The sequence below is a fragment of the Eulemur rufifrons genome, unplaced genomic scaffold, assembly GCF_041146395.1.
Source record: "Eulemur rufifrons isolate Redbay unplaced genomic scaffold, OSU_ERuf_1 scaffold_150, whole genome shotgun sequence".
Taxonomy (NCBI): domain Eukaryota; kingdom Metazoa; phylum Chordata; class Mammalia; order Primates; family Lemuridae; genus Eulemur; species Eulemur rufifrons.
This window is the reverse complement of record NW_027182932.1, coordinates 324826-348268: the sequence shown is the minus strand read 5'-3', so window position 1 is coordinate 348268 and position 23443 is coordinate 324826. Positions and strand designations below refer to the sequence as shown.

General features: G+C 53.3%; 1 protein-coding gene across 2 annotated transcripts; it reads left to right on the top strand.

The window, feature by feature from the left end:
- Positions 1–975: 975 nt before the first annotated feature.
- On the top strand, positions 976–15781 carry RBFA (ribosome binding factor A). 2 transcript variants are annotated; one of them, XM_069464861.1, is made up of 7 exons: positions 976–1190; positions 3341–3383; positions 4320–4496; positions 5085–5197; positions 7981–8065; positions 9834–9901; positions 10953–15781. In XM_069464861.1, the coding sequence occupies exons 1-7, from the start codon at positions 1027–1029 to the stop codon at positions 11224–11226; spliced, it is 924 nt and encodes a 307-aa protein (XP_069320962.1). In that variant the 5' UTR covers positions 976–1026; the 3' UTR covers positions 11227–15781. The 2 variants fall into 2 exon arrangements, with proteins under 2 accessions (XP_069320962.1, XP_069320963.1); XM_069464862.1 differs by lacking the exon at positions 7981–8065 and having other exon boundaries at positions 10953–11187.
- Positions 15782–23443: the final 7662 nt, after the last annotated feature.

Sequence of the window (23443 nt, the reverse complement as noted above, 5' to 3'; positions counted from 1 at the left end):
ACGCCCTCACGCGCAGCCACAGTCCCGCCCTCTCGTCGCCACGCGCAGCCGCAGCCCCGCCCACACGGTGTCCCGCGCAGCCACAGCCCCACCCTCGCGTGGCCACGCGCAGCCGCAGTCCCGCCCTCGTGTGGCCATGCGCAGCCACAGCCACACCCTCTCGTTGCCATGCGCAGCCGCGGCCCCGCCCCCCACGTGGCCATGCCCAGACGTAGCCCCGCCCGCGCACCACCGTCGCCCCGCCTTCATGTCGCCACGCCCATCTTTCGCCACGCCCACACGCCGTCACGCGTTGCCATGGCCCCGCCCTGACGCCGCCACGCCACGCTGTCGCCCCGCCCATGCGTCGCCACGCCCGCACTGCGAGACTCCATCTGTCGCCACGCCCACACGGCGTCACTCGCAACCGTCGCCCCGCCCTCTCGTCGTTACAAGCGGCACTGCCCCGCCTTCACGCCGTCACGCCCCGCCGTCGGCCCGCCCTCACGTCGTTACGCGCAGCCGTCGCCCCGCCCAGCCGTCCTCTAACCTACACGTCGCCCTGCCCACACGCCGTCACGCGCAGCCGTCATTCTGCCGTCACGTCGCCACGACCAGACGTCAGCCCCCCCCGCACATCGCCGCCACTTGTGCAGCCGTGGCCCCGCCCAGAGGCAGTGTGCCTTCCGTCCAGCCGTCGCCCCTTCCAGCGAGCCCCCATCCAGCCATCACCCCACTTGCGCCCCGCCCACACGCCGCCCGCCCACGCCATCGTCCTGCCCACACGGCGTCGGGTCCCCAAGTCGCCACCGGCAGCCATCGTCCCGCCCCCATGTCGTCACGCCCCCTCGTCACGCCCACACGTCGCCCCGCGCAGCCTTTTTTTCTCCCACATGCCGCGATGCGCAGCCGTCGCCCCGCCCACAGCCGTCACGCGCAGCCATCATCCCGCCCTCACGTCGCCACGCCCAGCTGTCGTTCTGCCGTCACGTTGCTTGCCCCTGGTCCCCTTTCCTGCTCTGTGTCGCCTGGGTGTTGAGCCGCGGCATGTGGGCTCCGGCCAGCGGGCTGTTGGGCCCCCGCGCGGGACTCCGGGCGCTGCTGTGCGGCTGCGACGCCGCGCTTCTTCCGGGCCGCGCGCGGGCCCTGCACGGCTCCGCAGTCGCCTGCGGCAGCAAGAACCTGCTCAAGAAGTTTGCCTCTAAGTCCAGGTAACGTAGCGTGCGGGTCGCGTCCACGCGGACGGTGCCCGGGGTTGTCGTGTCCACGCCGGGCCGTGTCCGCGGAATGGGGGGGGTCGCGTCCACGCGGGACGGTGTCGGGGTTGGGTCCCGGGCCCGCCCGCGCCCAGGCCGCGGTGCTCTGCGCGGTCTCTTGTTTCACCGTGGGCATTGGCAGTGTTCCCACCAGTCTCCGTTCCTGAACGTGTGTGGGGGTTAAAAAAGGAAAAACAAAGCGATAAATGTATTTGATTTTTGTCGCCAGAGCATTTTTCAGGAGAGTAGTTTCATCCAATAAAAAGGGAAAGAAGGAAAAATACAGGAATTTTTTTGTGTGTTCGTGCCAGCTTTCTGCGTGGCCTTCGCCGAAGAGCAGAGCTTGTGGCGGTGGTTGCGGTGAAGGAGCTGAGGCCGCTGCGTTATTGCTCCGGGCCGCGCTTCTCCCGCCGCCGCGGGCCTCCCTCTTCCCCCTCTCCGCCCCGGGCGGCCGGACAGGCTGCACCGCGTGTCGTGTCTTGTCCTGGACCGGCTCCGCCAGACCACACGGTGTCTGGAACTTGCCCTGGTTTTTTTTTAATTTTCCCTGTTTTTGATGACCGAAACCGCTTTGAGGAGTGCGGGTCAGGTGTGTCTAGGTGCCCCTCCGTTGGCATTGGCCCGATGTGCCCATGATTAGACGTGGGCGGTGCAGTTTGGGGCAGAAGACCACAGAGGTGAAGTGCCCTTCTTGCATCCCAGTGAGGGAACCCGCTGTCACCGTGACTTGTCACTGTTGGTGCTGCCATGGCCACCCGGCTGAGGAGTTGGTCAGGTCTCTCTGCTGCAGTGAAATGTACCCCTTTCCACACTCTGCTCTTTGGGAGAGGGTCACTATTTGCTGTCCACACGTGGGGAGTGGGGACTTAGGCTCATAAATCCCTTGGCACTCTGCGTGGGCGAAGGTGTCTCTTCTCCCCCGTTTATTAATTTATTCATATCAGTATGGACTCGTGAGTTAAAATCCAGCATCACTTTATTTTGCTCTAAGTGTTCCAGCTGCGGTTTTGCGGAGCTCTAGCTCCTGTGTCCCTTTGACAGACCTGTCACTGCAGGGCTTCACTGCGTTTTCCGGCACGTGTGTGCGTCTAGCACTTCCTTACTTCGTGGCACTGCAGGACGCTCCAAGTTCATCCTGTATATTCCTGCAGCAGCCGCAGAATCAGGCTTTCTCCGAGGAGCCCCGGTTCCCTTTATTGGAGAGTGTTGCTGGACACCAGTCTGGGTGCCAGACGCGTTGGCTGCTGCTGGCCTGTTTGTCTTTTGGGCTTTCCCGTCTGACAAAGCAAACGATATATGTGCTTACACCGACCCTTAACTGCACACCGTCCTGTAAACGTTTCCGGGCGCAGCCATGTGCCTCCAGCTCTGGGGCGCACCCATGAGTCATCCGCCCTCTCCCTGCCTGGCTGGAGCGCCCAGTCCAGCCGGCGTGGCTGCCGCTGTCCACTGTGCGCCCGTGGGGTGGCCGTCCCGGCGTGCGCGCGTGGCTGTCCCGGCGTGCGCGCGTGGCTGTCCCGGTGTGCGCGCGTGGCTGTCCCGGTGTGCGCGCGTGGCCGTCCCGGCGTGCGCGTGGCTGGCTCAGTGTGTGCGCGTGGCCGTCCCGGCGTGCGCGTGGCCGTCCCGGCGTGCGCGTGGCTGTCCCGGCGTGCGCGCGTGGCTGTCCCGGTGTGCGCGCGTGGCTGTCCCGGTGTGCGCGCGTGGCTGTCCCGGCGTGCGCGTGGCCGTCCCGGCGTGCGCGCGGCCGTGTCAGAATCGCCTGTCTCTGCTCTCTGGGAAACAACTTCATCGGCCCAGCGTAGTGTTTACGTACAGGGTAGGAGGTATATTTTCAAGATCCTCTTTCTCTCCCTTGGGACTAGAAGTGGACTTGGAGTAAAAAATGTGAGATGAAATTGACACTGTGTTCGGTCCCTCCCCCACGGCCCATGTTGTTGTCGATTAAATATTGAAGTTTTCTAGAACCCCAGAAACAGAACTTCTGTGTCCAAGTTTAGCCCTTTACAAACAGTTGTGTCATCATAACCTGTTGAGTGAACATATCCGACTTTTTCATTTTTAATTTGCCATCACTATCGAACATAATTTTTATTTCTTCCCCACAGAAAAAAGTTCTGGTATGAAGGTCCTTCCTTGGGGTCTCACTTGGTGAGTACAGAGTAGCGGCCACGGGCCGCTTTGTGATGCTGATGGTGCAGCTCTGGCCGCGGGCAGGACTCCTGCTTGGCAGCCTTTTTGTTTCCGTTTTAGAGGGAAGGTATCTGTGTGGATGGGGCCGGCTGCCATTGGCAGCGTAGGATTTTGACCTTTTCAGAAAAAATGTACTGACACTAATGTTTTCTAGAAAGTCTTATCTATTATCAAATTCTAATATGGTAACATCCATTCAGTTTAGTGTGTGTGTAAAGTGTAAAAGTTTATGCAATAAATGGTCCCCATTAGAAAAAATAAATATATCATGTACGTCAACAGCCACTGGCTTGAACCTTTAACAGGGTGAATTTTATGGTATGTGTATTATATCTCAATACAAAAATTTTTTTTTTTTTTAAATACATACTGGTATACCGGTGAAATCTAGAAGGATCTGGGTCTGTAAAGCAAACTTTTTTTTTTGTTGTTGAGACAGAGTCTCACTTTGTTGCCCAGGCTAGAGTGAGTGCCATGGCGTCAGCCTCGCTCACAGCAACCTCAGACTCCTCGGCTTAAGCGATCCTCCTGCCTCAGCCTCCCGAGTAGCTGGGACTGCAGGCATGTGCCACCATGCCTGGCTAATTTTTTCTATATAGATTTTTAGTTGTCCATATAATTTCTTTCTATTTTTAGTAGAGACAGGGTCTCGCTCTTGCTCAGGCTGGTCTCAAACTCCTGACCTCGAGCGATCCAGCCGCCTCGGCCTCCCAGAGTGCTGGGATTACAGGCGTGAGCCACCACGCCCGGCCTGTAAAGCAAACTTTATCTTCATGAAAGCCGAGGTGGCTGAGAGGTGTCTTGTGTCTCTGGTGGTCCGCTGAGCCCTTCCCCCTTGGCGTGGTCTAGTGCACCGTTGCCATGTTGCCTCGTGTGCTCTTTTTCCTGGTGGAGACTCACACGCCGTCCAAGCTGGAATCCATCGTGACGAGTACTTCAAAGAAGACCAGGAAGGAAGACCACGTGCGCCTGAGGGCCCTGAATGGCCTCCTCTATAAGGCGCTGACGGATCTGCTGTGCACCCCTGAAGTGAGCCAGGAGGTCTGCGACCTGCACCTGGAGCTCTCCAAGGTACCCCAGGGCTCCAGAGCGGGGGCCGGGCGGAGGGTCGCGGGCCTGGCACTTAGTTCACCTGGCCCCGTCTTGCCTGAGAGCTACAGTGAGGCACCTTTTCTCTCACAAGGTCTTAGTCTTGGGTTGCAAAAGTGGCCATTGGTCTGGTGATGCGAGCACTCCAGACGGATGGCCCCGGCCTGCCAGGCTGAGCAGAGGTTTCACTGCTCACAGACAGCACTTGGGGCGCTGTCAGACAGCAGGAGGTCCAGGGACGTGTGCGCCCCTTTACCTCAGTACGAGGATGAGGGCGATGCTTCCTCCAGCCTCAGTGAGGGCGGCCAGGGGGCCTCAGGAGGAGAAGGGCAGGTGGGCATTTTCCCTGAGCGTCGCGGGGAAAGTGGCTGTGAGGCCTGTGCCGCAGGCTCAGGGTGATCAAGCAGGTGGCCGGTGGGGCCTGGGGAGGGACAGGCGAGGCTTTGGGTCCGGGTGTGCCCTGGGACACTGGCCTTGGGGTGGGGAGGTGTGTGGAGCTGTTGCTCTCCTGAATGCTGTTTGCCTTGAAAGCCCACATCAGCTAAAATGGGATTTGCATGTGGGTCTCAGGTCTCCCTGACTTCAGACTTCTCAGCCTGCCGCGTGTACTGGAAGACGACTCTCTCTGCCGAGCAGAACGCGCACGCACGGGCCGTCCTGCAGAGAAGCGCCGCACATATGAGGTGACCGCGTGTGATCGCGTTTGCTTTCTGAACGTACTCGCTTCTTGCCTGCGCCTTAAATTTCCCAGCTGTTTTCCTTGTACATGGACTTTCTTAATTCCTCATTAAGTATTTTTGCTTTTAAGGAAAATTTTAGAAGTACTTTCTAGGATTTCAGAGTATAATTTGCATTTTCACGTAGCCATGATCTAGGTCAGCCTTTGTCAGTGTGGTCCGGGATCCCTAGGGCTCTGGAGATCCTCTTGGGGGCTTGGGGGGTGAGAGGTTCTTTCACCTTCTCGCCGAGTGTGCACTCAAGTGCACAAGCCGTGGTGGGAGCCTCGGGCTGCACATCACGTGCTCACAGGGGAAGATTTGCCACTTAAGAATATCCTTGCTGAATAAGCAAAAATTACTCATTTTATTGACTCTTGACCCTGAGTACATGTCCTTTTAGTATTCTGTGTAATGGGCACAGACACAGATCACCTGTTGTCTGCCGGTGGACAACAGTTGTGGCAGGAAAAAATACCGAACAGAAAAGAATGAATGAGGCCGGGCGCGGTGACTCATGCCTATAATCCCACCACCCTGGGAGGCCGAGGCAGGAGGATCACTTGAGGTCAGGAGTTTGACACCAGCCTGGGCAAGAGCGAGACTCTGTCGCTACCAAAAATAGAAAAAATTAGCCTCTACCTAAAATAAAAAAATCAGCCGGGCGTGGTGGTGCATGCCTGCAGTGTGAGGTATGATGATACCACTGCACTCTACCCAGGTGACAGCGAGACTCTGTCTAAAATAAAAATAAGTGAACGGGTTTGGGTGTTTGGAGACATTCTCTCAAAACCAAGTGTATGAACTGCCACTTGAGGGCAATCAACTGACCCTGTCTGTTGCCAGTAATAAAATTTAAGCTTTTGAGTGAAAATCAGAATTTTGGAAAACTTCTCCTCACCACTGTGAGCTTGACAGCTCCTGGGTGCTGGAAGACCCCTCTGAGGAGACGGGCAGTGACGTCAGCCAATGCAGGGTTGCGTGATACGCCTGGTAACCAGGTCAGCAGGCGGCAAATCTGCAGAGCTTGGTGAGCCGTTGCTTTCCGAGTGGCCGGTATACGGGATGGCCAAACCACGCATGGGCAGATCTGCTCCGAGTGCCGGCCGCGCCAGCGGATGTCAGCGTGGCGGAGCGTGACGTGTTGGTGTGGTTGCAGATGCCGTGTTGTGACTGACCGTTAGCAAACTGCCGGTCGCTGAGCTGTTGTGTGGCATCCGGGAAGAGCCACGCTTGCCTGAGGGTTGCTAACACGCTCTCTCCCCAGTTACTCGCATCTCCATGAAGCCAGATTTTCTTACACTTCAACCGAGTAGGACAATGCAGAAGCCGTGATGCGATCCCGCTGCCTTCCGTTAAGCCAGGCCTTGGGGAGTGTGCACGTAGGGGAACAATGCCACGATGCCTGCTAATGTTTTAACGGAATATATAGTTATTTTTCATTTAAAATGTCTATGTGAGCATTTAGTGGGCTGAGGAGTATTTTAAGTGACTTTAAAAAGACAGGATTTTTAGATTCCTCAGTTTAATTTCTAGTGCAGTAAATATTGATAAAACCCACACAAACAAAAGTTCTTTTGGATCCTCAATAATTTTTAAGGAGGTAAAGTCTTCCCGAGACCAGAGATTTTGAGAATTGCTGAGCCTGGTGATAATAAAGAAGTTATTCCGTTTTCTCTTCCATTCTGAAAAATGCAGAGGTGCAGCTCCTGAGAGCTGGAATTCCTCCTTCGGGCTCTGCCTCTCCCCTCGCCCCTCCGGCCTCCTCCCCTCCCCTCGTGCCCCCTTTCCAGGGGACGGGGCGGAGGCCGAGACGTCAGTGGCACATGGACTCTGCCCTGGCGCGTGGCCGTCACCGGCATCCCTGCGGGAGTCCCCGAGAGCCTCTCCAATTGGGCATCACAGAATGGCCAGTTTCGTCTTTTACTCTTAAATATTTAACAAAAGCAAGAAAACGAGAGGTTTTCAACAAGTGTTGAAATAGCATTGTTTCCTGATTTTTAGACAATCAGAAAAGTCAGTTGAGCTGAATGTCCCTCTTCCCAAGTCCTGTGGTCACCAGGGCTTAGCAGCAGGTTTCTCCGTAGCTGCCCACCGAGGTCTGCAGTCACAGCTTCGCTGGGCGTGTGCCGCACCTGGACTGGCCCCGTCTGTTTGCGCTGCGTGTGACACAGAGGTCGGGGCCGGACGCAGTGTGACGCGGAGGTCGGGGCTGGACGCAGTGTGACACAGAGGTTGGGGCCGGACGCGGCACGATGCGGAGGTCGGGGCTGGACGCAGTGTGACACGGAGGTCGGGGCTGGACGCAGTGTGACTCGGAGGTCGGGGCTGGACGCAGTGTGACGCGGAGGTCGGGGCTGGACGCAGTGTGACTCGGAGGTCCGGGCCGGGCGCAGAGCTGCACCAAGTCTGGGTACTTGAGGCGGGCGTTGCGCCAGTGGGTGCCCGCTGGCTGGGAGGGCACAGGGCCCCGGTGATGCCAGGGCCGCCGCGGGTTCAGGCCGGGCCATTTGTGAGGATCTCAAGGTTGCATGAGAGATGTAAAGACGGCCGCAGTTGTGGTGCGCTCTACCCCCTTTGTGGTGTGGAGCTGGCTCAAGGTGGCTCCCTGGGCGGACGTTTTCACCTCTGCGTTCCGCGACAGCCCACTCTTGTCTCCTGGTGAGTCTCCGTGTGTGCCCTGCTCCGCGCCATGGGGCCTCCTGGCCGAGCGCGAGGTGCGGCCGCGAGAACCCACTCTCTCCCCCCAGGCACCTTCTGATGGCCCAGCAGACGGTCAGGAACGTGCCCCCGATAGTGTTCGTTCAAGACAAGGCAAACGCGGCGCTGGCTGAGGTAAGGTTTTTAAATAATTAACCTTTTATCATGTAAACTTTTATATGAAAACAAATTTAAATCTGTGGTCGTATAAACTACCAGTTGTTGAGTATTTAATTTTTAAATACTGAGAAGACAATGCACAGTTACTGTGTTCCCAGCCGCTAGAGGTGATGGCTTTTTCTGGCTTTAACTTTTTACGCTTATCACTGTGACTGACAAGGAAACGCGGTCTCTGTTCCTCGACTCACAGACTGCAGCCAGCACGGCCCTCTGTGCTTGGCCCACGCACCGCACACCGCCTCCCCTCGACTGACCAAGCCGCTGCCATTCTGCACCGTCGAGGCCCGTAAATTTCTCTGTCCTGTGACTATAAGTATTTCTGTCGTGGTGATCCTTGCTTAGAGATGGATTAATTATAAAGGTTAAAAACCTGTACATACACATGTATGTCTATTTTTTTATCTGGGTAGTGATTACCAGGTAGGTTGTAAGGTTGTTATATCTTAGAAATGTTTACCAAAAATCTGCAAATAGCATTTATAATACAATTATCTATCTATCTATTCACTATAGGACTAGATAGTATTTGGACCCACAGAAGGCAAATTTCTAATGTGACATTTTGTCTTTTGTTACTCACTGGTAACACTAACAGCATTAGACAGGTGATAAGCTTGACACATCCGGGACTTCCCTCGCTAGAAAAGAGGCAGGAGTGACAGTGACAGCGAAGGTGACAGTGCCCCGTGTAAAGAATCGGGGGCAGCGCAGGTGTAGCAGTGTGCCCCTCGGGCAGCAGGCCCTCGCCCGCACCGTGCTGGGCCCTCCGTCCAGCTCCCGCCACGAACTCCCGCCCCCGGGGAGGGCGGCCGCCCGCTCCGTGGGCTCCTTCCCAGAAACAGGCGCCCGACGGGAGGTGCGTGCTGTCTGGAGCAGGCCGCCGCGTGGCAGGGTCAGAACGGGCATGCGCAGGGCCCTGCGGGACCCCTGGAGGCCGTGGGCACAAGCAGGTTGAGGTTTGGGCGGGACTGTCGAGTGAGGTCTGGGTTGTCACCCCGGCGTGGGTGCGTCACCTGTGCCCGGCGGAGGTGCAGTTTTCATTGTCCGTTAAGGTCCCTCGACCACTGCAGAGCCAGACTCCCGACTTTGTGAGTTCCCAGCACGTCTTATCGTGTCTTCTTGGGAGGCTTTTTTCCCCTTAAACATGTAAGTTCTATGGCAAAACTGAAGCATTTTACAAAACTACATTAAAAACCAGTAAATGTTATTTAATTCAACTAATATTTAACTGGTGTTTTCGTAAATTTGACTAACATTTACAAGTTTTATTTTTTATTTACTTATTTTCTTTGAGATGGAGTCTTGCTCTGTAGCCCAGGCTGGGGCTATAGTCGCGTCATCACAGCTCACTGCAGCCGCGAACTCCTGGGCTCGCGTGACCCTCCCGCCTCGGCCTCCCAAAGTGCTGGCACTACAGGTGTGAGTCACTGCGCCCAGCCAGACCAACATTTACAAGTTTTAAATGTAGTTTTATGGTTCTAAAAAAGCCTCACTCCATTATCAGGGAAAACGCGCTATGTTAAAGTAGCAGTAAGGTGTTTGAAAGCACCGGCTGTTGGGCAGGTCCTGCCATTGGGGAAGAGTCCGTCAGGAACGTGGTGAAGTGCGGTGAGAGGCTCTGGCTGAGCCCACACGGGCAGCAGCGGGGCTGGAGCCACGCGGAGCCGGCTCCACTGCGTGTGCGTGGAGGCTCACCGCTTGCCCTGGGCGTGTTCCTTTTCAGATTGACCAGTTACTGGCAGTGGCCGACTTTGGACCCCCGGATGGAGAGCCCGCACCAGAGGATTTCAGGTGACACGTGTGGACGTAACTCTCAGTTTCCTGGTGTAAATTCCAGGTGTGGAGCTGCGGTTTGCCAGGGCGGCTGCACAGCCTGTGCCGACCTCTGGCGCTTGCCCTGGGCCCAGCGTCCGCCTGCAGCAGGTCCGTTTTGGGCCTGGCCACGTTACACAGTGAAGGCCTCAGGGGTCACCAGGAACGTCTGCCGGGACCCTTCCCGCGAGGAAAGGGGTCTCTTGTGAGTCTCTCGTCCTCTGCGTTCGCTCAGCACGGTGTTGCGTGCCTGCTGGCCCCGGCCTGGCGCTGGCCCCGGCCTAGCACTTAGGACGTATCTGTGGACAGAGGAGCGAGCAGGCCCAGTCTCTGGAGCCTGCAGTTTGCTCGGGGCCAACAGGAAGTTGTAGACATCACAGAAGAGTCAGTGTGTGAGGAGGAGTGTGCTGGAACCTGGGCTGGGAGAACGGGGGGCGGCCTGCAGAGGTGTTTGAGGGGCCTGTCCCAGCCCCGCGACACAGGGCAGGGTCTCGCATGTGGTCCTCGGCAGCATCAGTGTCTCCTGATGCTCCCAGCTCTGGTTCAGCTGCCTGCCAGGTGCTTCTGGCGCCGCAGCGTGAGAACCACGGAGCCAGACAGAGCCCAGGTGACAGCTGAGCCCTTCCGGAGCAGAGCGGGGGAGGGTCCGGGGCGAGAAGGCACCTCCTGGAGTGTTGCTGTCCCCACACAGGCGCCACTAGCTCACCAGGTGACCTGAGCAAGACCCGATAGGCTCCACCCGTAGCTCTGTTCAGCTGGCCTGGTGCCCTGGCCGCTTTACCGGAAAACAGTTGAACACGTGTTGTGATGGTACGGGCTGCCGTGTGGGCACCGTGCCGCCACTGGCCTCTGACGCTGGGGACTGCCACAGCCCAGCCCACCCCTCGCTCCTGTCCCCGTCTCCCTCCGGCTGACGTCCGGGGCCTTCATGAGCAGACAGGAGGCAGCACTCCTGCCGGCGTCTGGGTGAGGCGCCGTGTGGGGGGCTCGGCTGGTGCTTCGTGTGACGGCTCCTCCTCTCCCCTTCCAGGGACCCTGAGGCCGCACCGCTGGGTGACACCGCGGAACCGGCCACGCACTCGAGTCTGTGCGGGATCGATCACCAGGCGCTCGGCAAGCAGATCATGGAGTACAAGCGGAGGAGAGAGGGCAGGCTCGGGGGTGCGGCTGGGCCAGCGCCGGCGGCCGAGCTGGCAAAGCTCGCGGTGAAAGGGAAGAAGAAGGCCAGGCCCCGCGCGGGACAGGACAGCGCCCTCAGGAGTTACCTGGCAGGTGGGGACGACCTGGACGACGTCCGGCCGTGAGGGCCACCCCCCGGGCTCAGAGGAGGAACGGGAGGCCGAGAGAGGAGGCCGCGGCGCAGAGGACGGGCGCTGTGCCAGGGGATGGGCGCGGCAGCTCTGCCTGCCGTGGCCGTGGGGACACGTGCCCGCCGGAGCGTGTCAGGGAGCCGTTGGCACGAGCTGCAGCCTGTGGCTTCAGACGGTTGGTGGCTTCGTCTGCTCCTCTACCAGGTCGACGGTTTAGCTCTTCCGTGTATGTATCTAAACATGGTTTCCTATAGAAAGTCACTGTGGTTTTTCCTCCAACACTCTGTGTGTGGTTAAAAAAGCAAACAACCAAATTCACAGATTCTCACAATAGTGAAAATAGTGAAACAGCGTCTTGGGGACGGTGGCACAGGCGCCTCCACCGGCAGAGCTGGCGAGCGGCAGCGCGTTCTGGGCCCACGGGGCCGGCGCAGCAGGGCGGCCGGGAGCTGACCCTGCCGGCCCGGCCAGCTCGCCAGGGCTGCTGAGCAGGGCCCAGCACCAGGGCCTTCGTCCCCTGACGGGTCTTCAGCGCGGCCTTGTGCAGCAGCGTCCCCGCCTGGCTGAGGACATGGTCGAGCGGAGCGTGCGGGTCGGTGGGTGTGGTGGGGCGTCCTGGCTGACCCTGGCCGTGACCGAAGCCCCGTCACACTGAAGCGTAACGACGCTCGCCCCCGCGCCCGTGGCCGGCTAGTGTGTTTTCCAGAGTCCCTCCAAACATCCGGCGACCTGGTCTTTGCCTTCTGAGGAGCATGTGACCACGACACACAAGCCACGAGAAGCGTCTGTGTGTTGCGCCGAGCCTTTTGTGTCACCTCCAGTGTGCACTAAAGAAGGCGGTGGCTGCCGGCCCCTCCTCTGTGAGCTCACTCTCTTCTTCTCTGTAACGAGTGGGTATTTCTGGGGAGGTACTTAGACATGACGTAAATGTTTAGTTTTATTCAGTTGTTTAATCAGCACGAACAGGGGTTTCCTGTTTTACTCACTAGTTATATTCATTTGTTTTGATGTTTAAATTGTCCCTAATTTGGCCAGTGGGAGCCTGTGTTAGTTTCCTGTGGCTGCTTGTCCCCCAGCTCTGGAGGCCGGACGTCCAGGTCAAGGCGTGGCAGAGCCGCTCCCTCCAGGGGCTGCAGCGGAGGGTCCCTTCTTGTCCCTTCCAGCTCTGGTGGCCTTAAGCATTTCTTGGGAATATAAAAAACTATATATGTAAATTCACATCTCCTTACTCACAAGATAGCGTGTCGTACGCATTCTGGACCCTGCTGTCCGCGCTCGGTGCTGTGTCCTGGGCGTCGGCCCCCGTGTCCAGAGAGCTCCCTCGGGCTGCCCCCTGAGTGGCCTCCTCACACGGGCACCTGTGCTCACTCTCCTCTTTGTCCCGTTAAATCGCCAAACACACTGCATTTCTGTCCACGATGGATGCAGCGATACATAATACATACTGTTTTGTACAGTTTCATTTTAAATCAGTTAAGTGAAAAGTACACATTTATTCTGTGTTTTATGATTATATAGGTACCTTTACTGATGCTCTTTGTGTGGATTCAGATCTTCATCTGGGGTCACTTGCTTTCAGCGTGAAGAGCTGCTTTCGGGTTTTCTTGTAGGGCAGGTTTGCTGACATTGAATTCTCTCTGTTTCTGTTTATCTAGGAAACTCTTTATTTCACTTTTGTCCTTGAAAGTTGGCTTTGCTGGATATAGGAATCTTGGTCGACAGGTTTTTTCCCCTGGGAGCACTTCCAACATGTTCTCCCTGCCGGGCTCCGTGGTCTCTGCTGAGAATCAGTTGTTAACCTTGTTGAGGTTTCCGGCATGGTTTTTCTGTTTTTCTCTTGCTGTTTTTGGTATTTTCTTCTTGTCTTTTCCTTTTTGCTCTTTTATTGTCATGTGTCTGTTGATTTTTTTTTTTTGCTTATTCTGTGTGGAGTTCATCAAGCCTCCTAGGTGTGTGTATTATTGAGGTTTTCTTTTCTTGTTACTTTTGGGACATTTTAAGCCATTATTTCCTTGAATATTTATCTTCTCTTTTCTCCCTTTCCTCTCCTCCTTTCCATCCTGTGTACGCGTGCATTTGATGGTGTCCCGCCTTTCTCTGGGGCTCCGTTTTTCTCTCTGTTCTTCTGATTGCATCATCTCTATTGATCTGTTTTCAAATTTGCTAATTCTTTCTTCTGCCAGGTCAGATCTATGATTCCGCCCTCTAGTGAATTTTTCATTTCAGTTATGTACTTTTCAGCTGCAGAATTTCTGTTTGTTTCTGCTTCACGATTCCTGCCTGGCTGTCGGCATTCTCTCCCTGACGCAGTGTCGCCTTCCTGTTGGCCCCTCTGTGTTTATCCTGGTTTCCGTTAGTTCTTGGGACATATTTATAATGGCTACTTTGAAGGTTTTTTCTGTTACTAATAAGTCCAACATCTGGTCACTCTAACAGGAACTTTCTGTTTCTTGCTTTTTTCATACTTCCCTGTTTCTTTGCATGTGCTGTGACATTCGTCAGAAACTGAACATTTGAGATGACACATGTGGCCACTCTGGGCTTGTTACTGTGATTTGCTTGCTTATTTGCCTAGTGACTGGCTGGGCTGTTTTATTGGAGTCTGTCTCCTCCAGCCCCGGATTCCCAGAGTGTTCAGTACCTGATGTTGCTCCTCAGGGAACTCAACCTTGGCCGAGTCCAGTCGCCCTGGGATTGGGCGAGGGTTCTCTTAGACTCTTCCCTGACCACACCCAGATGTTTAACCCACCAGTTGTTCTATTGTTTCAATAATGCTCTGGGGCATAAATCACTCCACAGCCTGAAGAACCAAATCTAGGACGCTCTGAAGGGATAGTTGCTGAGGTCAGTGTTTGAGATTCCTTCTGACCTCAGGTGGGCTCCCTCCAGCTGTCTTTGCCCGGCTCTCCTTGGCCACCTGGGGGACCCGCCGCGTAACCTGTATCTCCAACGCATCTGCCGGTCTCCTCCCACTCACCTGCCACCGTGACCACCACTGTTTCTGAGAGCACCCTTGGCTTGAGCTTCTCCACGCTCTGTTGCAATGAAATCAGTTCGTTTGGGAAGAGACTAGGATTTATCTGCTTTGCAGCCAAAATCTCTGAGCCACAGCCTTGGAGCTGGGGATGGCGGGTGATCTTTTCTCGAGTGACACCAGTCATCGCTCGCCTTGGAGTCGAGGTTGGGGGTGGCAGTAGCCTGAGGTCCTGGCCTCCCCTGGGGAGAAACCACCCCCGGGACCCCAGTACTCTGAGCACAGCAGGTGGCAGGCAGAGCCTCGGTCTGTGAGGAGGCACCGCGCAGAAGGGAGCCTCCGCCGCTGGCTGCACTCACGCTGCCGTCCTGCCTTCCCAGGAAGGGGCCCTCTGGCCACAGCCTGGAGGTGAAGGAATTCCGGTTCCTGGGTCCACCCGCCTGGCGTGGAACTTGGCTTCGCTGCGGCAGCTCTCGGCAATGTGCAGGATGGGCTCCCTTGTGAGCAGGCGGGAATACAAGTGTCCTCTGAGCGGCCTGTCGCGTGTGAGCCGTTTCCCCTGGGCGCGGGCGCAGCCTGGGCGGGGACGGTGCAGCCGTGTGGGCGGGGAGGACCTGGCACTGCCTGCTGTAGAGCTGAATTGTCAAGAAAGGGACCGTTTTTACGATGTCAAGGAGTTCCATTTTGAGCACAGGAAAGTAGATCTGATGTTTGTGTTTCGCCTTAGGTATTATTGTTATTGACTTAAATACATATCTATTTAATTAAAACTCAAACATTTGAAACAATTTCCGTCTCTTTTCAAATGTGCCATTTCCTTCCATCCTCGTAACTGGCCTTGAGCGTGGCTGCTGGCCGTCCGCGCTGCTCCGCGCTGCGAGGCCTGCAGAGAGCATCGTTTGTATCGCTGACTTTCTTTCATTTTCTCACTTGGTCATGAGCACCATCCCTCGCACCAACCTGATGCTTCCTTGATCACAAAAGTGCCGCTGTCTTGTCGGATGAGGTTTCTGATTCCCTGTGCCTTGGCCAGCTCAGACTTGCCCCTGGCTGGCTTGGCCTGCTCCTTCGGGCGGGAAGAGCCGCCTCTCCTGCTCCTCGGGGACTGGAACCTTCCTTCTCCTGGAGATCTTCGGCAGCCTTGCCGGCAGCTCAGACAACGCTCAGCCCTGGGGGCCCCGGAGCCCTGAGGAGGCAAGTGCCAGACGCGGTCCCGACTGGCAGATGCTCCAGGAAGGCACCTGGGTATTCTTCTCCCGTTGCATAGGTAAAAATTAAAATGTTTGAAAGCAGCTTCGTTTGTGACACGTTCTTCCTCGTTGCCAGCCGGTGGGTGCCGTGAGGACCCTCCTCTTCGACCCGCCTGCCCCTGTGGGCGTCCACCCCGCAGCCATCCTGCCCGGCTGGGAACTCGCGGGAGCGAGGAGAAGTCACAGTTGCAGCGGGAGCAGTGCTGGGAATATGAGCCTTCCCAACAGAACTCTAAAATGTTAAAGTCCGTGTGTGTACTCTGTAACTTCAGAGAGTCAGATCTAAAACAATAACAAGAGCGAATATTAAGTCAGGGCAGAATTCGTGGGGGCCCAGTAAGGACGTGGCTATGTCCCCTGGGCTGGACAGACCCAGGACAGGAGAGTCCCGAGAGAACCTCTTGTATCAAAATGGCACGTGTTTTAAAGTGGCCTGGGACGTCCCTCTGTCCTCAGGTTGCGAAGCTAAAGGCTGGTGGAGAGGGAAGTGCGTGGCAGGCACCCGCGGGCTGCAGCCTCCGTTCCAGAGCACCGCGTTCGCTTGAGCGCCGGGGAGGGTGGCGTGTGTGGGTGCCGTGGGTAAGCCCTCCCCTCCTGTGTCACGGTAGAGACCTAGTCACTGAATTTCACCAGTTATTCTTCCTCAAGGCTGTGCGTGGCGGACGGCTCTGCACTAATGCTGTCTCCAGAGTGGCTGTGTGTGTCCCCGAGCACTCGGTCCAGCTGGTGCATCCACTCTGCACCCTGTTCACAGCGGGGTTCGACTTGAGAAAATGTAACACGGGCCGGATTTTCTTTGATTACGCTTGGGTGTGATAAATAAAGGAAAATGGATGATTGCATAAAAACAAAATTCCACATGGAACTACCGCTTCAGGTAGGGCGGAGAATTCTATACCCTTCCAGGTGGGTTTATCAGGTCAAAATCCCGTCCACTTGGGAACTGAAACATACGTGTGTCATGAGAAAAGCATCTCGTTGCGCTTTTTGGTTTTCTAGTAAGTAGAAGTGAGCACAACACTGCTATGGAAACGAACATCTTAGGATGAATTTTTAAGACGGTATCAGGAGTATCAAGAATGTAATGGTTGGCCGGGCGCGGTGGCTCACGCCTGTAATCCTAGCACTCTGGGAGGCCGAGGTGGGCGGATCGTTTGAGCTCAGGAGTTCGAGACCAGCCTGAGCAAGAGCGAGACCCCATCTCTACTAAAAATAGAAAGAAATCATATGGACAGCTAAAAATATATATAGAAAAAATTAGCCGGGCATGGTGGTGCATGCCTGTAGTCCCAGCTACTTGGGAGGCTGAGACAGGAGGATCCCTTGAGCTCAGGAGTTTGAGGTTGCTGTGAGCTAGGCTGACGCCACGGCACTCACTCTAGCCTGGGCAACAGAGTGAGACTCTGTCTCAAAAAAGAAAAAAAAAAAAAAGAATGTAATGGTGCTTAGGTAACCTGGAATAAATGATTTTCCTGTGAACCCAAGTTCAGGTAAAATTATTGAAACTTCTAAAGAAATATCGTATTTTGAAACCAGTTTTCTTTTTAAAAGGCCCACATTTTGTGTTGTCAAAAATGAGTTGTCAAGGCAGATAATTCTAAGCAAGTTATTTTTGTAGCTGTGCTCAGAATATCCATATATGTTAGCTGATGCAAAGTAGATTGTGCCTGTTAGGTATCGGAATGTAGGATCATTGCTTCTTAGCACAAATTTACAATGTTTCTCTATTGGCATTCCATTAACCCAAACCCATGATTGTGTTGAATGTATCAACTTTGTTTTTCTATAACCCTTAAATACTGTAAAAGGATAGTTCTAGAGATGGCAACATTTCTCAAGGCCAAACCTTGGGATGTCCAAGGCATCATAATACAAAGTCTTAAATTTAAATGAAAAAGGGAGAAGTTTGGACTGAAAGCTCTGAATACATCACCAGCGACAGGTAGAATGGAGGGTTTGCAGCTTGGGCCTTGTGGCGGAAACCAGCCCTCTGCCTCACTTTTCTTGGCACGGGGTCTCCCTTGGTCCCGACGTGGGGACGCTGTGCTGTGGGGCATGTCGTGCACACTGCCGGCACCTCCTCACCTGCCCGCAGTGCGGTTCTCGCTACTGACGGATGGAAGTTACATTGTGCAGACCGAGCGGTTCGGGGAAAGGAGTTTGTCACCTCAGTGACAGGCACCCCATTTACAACCGCTTGAGTCCTTTCGTGGACTGGCTGTGAAGTTAGGTCCCGTTAAACACCTCGTCCCCAAAGGTGAAACGTTTGCGACTTTCAGAGCTGGGAGTAGCCCTGCCCGAGTGGCCCCAAAGCACCTGGAGCGCCGTGCGTCCTGCCTGTGGCCCAGGTGCGTCCTGCCTGTGTCCCTGGGCCACCGGTGGGGAGAGGGGCGTGGGCGCCCCACGCGAGACCTGTGTCACCATGGCGATAATCTAGCCCATCAGAGTGAAATGCAGGGAAACACTCAGGACGGATTTGAGCTGCTCTTTCAAGAAGGGAGCACACTGCTCCTACCTGTCTCCAAGCTGGGTTGAAGGTGAAACCGCAGCTTATGTAATTTTCCCAACGTTGGAGGATGAGGTCTGTGTTAGTCTGTTTTGTGTTGCTACGAAGGAAATACCTGAGGCAGGGTAATTTATAAAGAAAAGAGACTTATCTGGCTCCTGGTTCTGCAGGCTGTAAGGGAAACACAGCGCCACCATCGGCTTCTGGTGAGGCTTCAGGGAGCTTGCACTCGGGGTGGACGGCCACAGGGAGCCCGTGTCCCCTGGCGCGAGAAGGCGCCAGAGAGGGAGGAGCGGGCGCCAGGCTCCCTTTCGCAGCCAGCTCGCCATGAACAGACCCCGGCACGGCCCCCCACCCCAGGACCTGGGACCCAGGGCCTCGGTCTCCCAGGCCTCCCGGCTGCCTTGACGATGGACTCAGCGCCTGCTCTGCCAGAGAGACCTCTTGCTGCGGGGCTTCTCGGGCTGACCCTCCGGGACCCCCTCACTACCACGGGGAGGGCACCAAGCCGCTCATGAGGGGCTTGCCCCGTGACCCAGACCCCTCCCTCCAGGCCCAGCTCCAACACGGGATCAGATTTCAGCGTGAGATTTGCAGGGGACAAACATCCAAACCATAGCAAGGTCTGTTGTCACAGAAGTGTGGGAGATTTTGGACATGCCGATGTTTTTCATTTTGAAGCAGTTCCAAAATGTGGAGAGTTGCTTAGGGTGTTCTGGATAAAGCATTGTGTAAGGACTGTGATTTGATATTGCCAAATGAAAACTTGTTCATTCAGATCCCTAGGTGGGAATGAAATAAGTGTACGTGGAGGTTTTGTGTCTGACTGCTTGGAGAGAGTATAACCAAAATTGGAGATTTTGGTGTAGACTTACCGTGGAAACGAGGACATTATCGTGCATGTCTTCCAGTAACACACAGCAGCCCGGCGTGGCTTCTATCCAAGTTCCTGAGAGCGGAAGCCGTCTTAGAATGTCCAGGTGCTCCTCCACTTGCGGTGGGGTCTCATACGATGGGCTTATGCAGATGTAACCGTGCGGTAAGTTGAGGCACATGCAGAGCGCAGCAGCAGCCGCACTGCCAAAAAGTCCAGGGATCGTCCGTCGGACCATTGTGAGTCGGGGCTGCCTGCATGATCTGTCCCCAGTTCCGGATTCTCTCTGAGCGTGGGCGATCCTTAGCGCAGCCAGAGCACCACAGCGCCTGCTTTCTTACCAGCTGGTGGCTGCCCCCGCTTCTGGGGGACACTCCGCAGCTCCCTCGTCCCTTTGTGGGAGGCCTAGGTAGCCCTTCTGCCTTGGGTTCAGGTCCAGCAACCTCCGCGTGACCCCTGACTATTCTTTACATAGGGAACCTTTGTAATAAGAATGTCAAAAAAAATTACCGCAAGGCTGAATTGACATACTTGGGCGTCTGTCCTAGTCTGTTCGTGCTGCTATAACAAAGTACCTGAGATTGGGCAATTTAAAAACAACAAAAATTTATTTCTCACAGTTCTAGAGTCTGGGAAGCCCAAGGTCAAGGTGCTGCAGCTCCCGAGTCTGGGGAGGGCCTGGGCCCTGCTTGCTGCTGCCTCCCCTGCAGGGATGAGCACGCTGGCCTCACGGGCACAAGGCGGAAGGAAAACACTGCCTCGCCAGTTCCCGCAGCTCTTCCGTGTTAATAAATTCCCCAGTCCCATCCTCAGTGGCTCTGTTCCCTGCCTCGGTCACCTCCTTGTAATTGTTTTATGCACTGGTCTTCTAAGTCATGTATTAATGCAAAACATAATCAGAGTGACAGCCCAACAAATGCAATAATGTGAGTTTTTACATTTACTTACATATTTACTTTTACTAGAGATCTTTTACTGATGAATAATATTTGACATATTTATGGGGTAAATGTGAGCTTTTGTTATACGCATAGAATGTGTCTTGATGAAGTCAGGGTATCTGAGGTGTCCATCACCTTAAGTACTTATCATTTCTGTGTGTCGGGAACATTTCAATTCCTCTCTTCTAGATCCTTTGAAATATACAATACATTGTTGGTGATTATAGTCACCCTGCTCTGCTACTGATCATTAAAACTTGTTTCTTCTATCTAATGTATGTTTGTACTGATTAACCAACATCTCTTCATCCTCCACCCATCCTCCCACCCTTCCCTGCCTCTGGTGTCTATCATTCTACTCTCTACCTCGATGAGATCAAGTTTTTTAGCTCCCACATATCAGTGAAAACGTGGTATTTGTTTTTATGTGCCTGGCATATTTTACACAACATAATGACCTCTCCCGTTCCATCCATGTTGCTGCAAATGACATGATTTTATTCTTTTTTATAGCTGAATAAAATACTGAATAAAATGTGGCTGTATATACCCACCACATTTTCTTTATTAATTCATTTAGAATTGTTATTTTCTTGTTGAATTGATCCCTTTATCACTATATAATGACTTTCTTTGGCTCTTTTTACTATTTTTCACTTAAAGTCTATTTTATCTGATGTAAGTATAGCTACTCCAGCTCACTTTTGGTTCCCATTTGCTCTTTTTACTATTTTTCACTTAAAGTCTATTTTATCTGATGTAAGAATAGCTACTCCAGCTCACTTTTGGTTCCCATTTGCATGGAACATCTTTTTCCATCCATTTACTTTCAGTTTATATGAATCTTTATAGGTGAGATGAGTTTCTTGTAGGCAGTATTTAGTTGGGTTATGTTTTTTTTTTTTAATCCATTCAGCCATTCTGTCTTTTAAGTGGAAAGTTTAATACATTTAAGTTTAATCCATTTACATTCAAGGTTATTATTGATACATGAGGGTTTATTCTTGTCATTTTATTAAATGATTTCTGGTTGTTTTGTATATCTTTTGTTCCTTCTTTCCCTCTTATTATTTATCATTGTGGTTTGATGTTTTTTTGTAATGGTAACATTTGAGTCTTTTCCTTGTGTGCTTGCTCTACCAGTGGTTTTATATTTTCATGCATTTTCATGAAATACTGCATGAAAACAGCAGATAGTGTTTTTTCACTTCTGGATATAGGACTCCCTTAAGCATTTTTTGTAGGGTCAGTCTAGTTGTGATGAATTCCTTCAGCTTTTGTGGGCTACAAAAGACTTTATTTTTCCTTCATTTATGAAGGATAATTGTCCTGGGTATAGTATTCTTAGCTGAGAGTTATTTTCTTTCAGCACTTTGAACACATCATTCCATTGTTTCCTGGCCTGTAAGGTTTCTGCTGAGAAATCTGCTGTTAATCTGATGGGGTGACTCAATGCTTTTCTCTTTCTGTTTTTAGAATTCTGTCTTTGACTTTTGACAGTTTTGCTATAATGTGCTAGAGAAGACCTTGAATTGTGTCTGTTTGGGGATCTCTGAGCCTCCTACATCTAGATGTCTGAATCTCTGGCTAAATTTGGGAAGTTTTCATTATTTCATTAAATATATTTTCCACCCCTTTTATTTTATCTTTGCCTTCTGGGACTCTAAAAATTCAGCTATTATATTTGGTTGCTTTCTGGTGTCCCATATGTGATGTCATATAGGCTTTGTTCATTCTTGTTTATTCTTTTTTCTTTATTTTTGTCTGGGTTATTTCAAAAGCCCTGATTTCAAGTTCTGAGACCCTTTCTTCTGCATGATCTATTCTACTGTTGAAGGTTTCAAATGTATTTTGTATTTCATTCAGTGAATTCTTCAGTTCTAGAATTTTTTAGTTCTTTTTTAGATATCTATCTCTTTACTAAATTTCTCATTCGTATCCTGAATTGTTTTTCTGATTTCTTTGTATTGTTTTTCAGTATTCTCTTGTATCTCACTAAGCTTCTTTAAAATCTGTTGTAGTCCCAGCTACTCGAGAGGCTGAAGAGGAAGGATTGCTTTAGCCTAGGAATTTAAGGCCAGCCTGGGCAACATAGTAAGAACCATCTCTGAAAATACATATGTATATTTTTTCTCTAATTCTTTTTGTGAGATTTTGTAAATTTGTTTTTGATTGGGATCTGTGCTGGAGAATTACTATTTTCCTTTGGAAGTATCATATTTCCTTGCTTTTTAATTTTTCCTATATCCTTATGTTGATATCTGAGCATCTAATGTGACAGTTGCTTCTTCCTGTTTTTTGTAGCAGAGGGCTTTTTCCTGAAGATATATTTATGACATTGGTTGGGCAGGGCACGTTGGCTTTGATTCTGGGTGTGTGCTGTAGTTTAGTCTCTGTACAATTAATTCAGCTATAAAAAGTGTCAGTGGTAGGCCGGGCGCGGTAGCTCACGCCTGTAATCCTAGCACTCTGGGAGGCCGAGGCGGGTGGATCGCTCAAGGTCAGGAGTTCAAGACCAGCCTGAGCAAGAGCGAGACCCCATCTCTACTAAAAATAGAAAGAAATTATCTGGCCAACTAAAATATATATAGAAAAAATTAGCCAGGCATGGTGGCACATGCCTGTAGTCCCAGCTACTCAGGAGGCTGAGGCAGTAGGATCGCTTAAGCCCAGGAGTTAGAGGTTGCTGTGAGCTAGGCTGATGCCACGGCACTCACTCTAGCCAGGGCAACAAAGCAACACTCTGTCTCCAAAAAAAAAAAGTGTCAGTGGTATCTGTAATTTCCTTAGTGGCTTAGGGTGTGGCTATTAATAGAGGCTGTGGTACAGTTTTGCTGGGGACTTAGGAGACCAGGTGGGCCAGTCTTTGGGCCCCAGTGGTGGCAGTGGTGGGCTGAGCATGCTTGTCCTTTGGCCCCAGAATGGCATTCTCTGGCACCAGTGTCAGCAGGTCTAGGAAGGCTGATTATTGGGCCTCCGTGTGGCTTGCTCAGATGTTGGTAGTGGCAGTGGTTGGCCAGGTGGGTGGGCAGCCAGTGTGGCATGAGTGATGGCAGTGGTGGGATGACCCTCTGCATCCTAAGCAATGTGTGCTGGTGTTGGTAGTGGCTGCAATGGGCCAGGCAGGCCAGTCTCCAGGGCCATAAGTGGCATGTGTAGGTAGGTGCCAGCTGTAGTGGTAGTGGCAGGATGGGTAGGCTCAACCCCAGGCCCCAGGAGAAGTGCTCAGGTGCCATCAGTGGAGAATTGGGCCAGTCAATCCCCAAGCCCCTGGACTGCGTGCTCTGGCATGGGGGGCCAAAGTCCAGCTGGGCAGGCTTGTCCTCAGAGCCCCAATGGTGTGTGCAGGTGCCTGTCATGGTAGGCAAGGACAGGGCAAGTCCCAGGCCCCCAGAAGAGTGCTTGGGGGGTGGGCAGCAGTGGCTGAGTGGCAGACCTGCCACTAGAGAGGGTGGGGCCACTTTCAATGGTGGCAGCCTAGGCTAGCAGGTGGGGGACATGTGCTCCACTTGCACCTCAGCCCTGATGGCAGCACCCCTTGCCTCCCTCACACCTCTGACCGCGTGAATGCGGCTGGGCCTCAGGAGAGTGCACAGTCTGTTGTGGCTCTCAAAATGGCACCTTACCATAGCTATTTAGGACTTGGGAGGAGTGTGGGACCCAGTG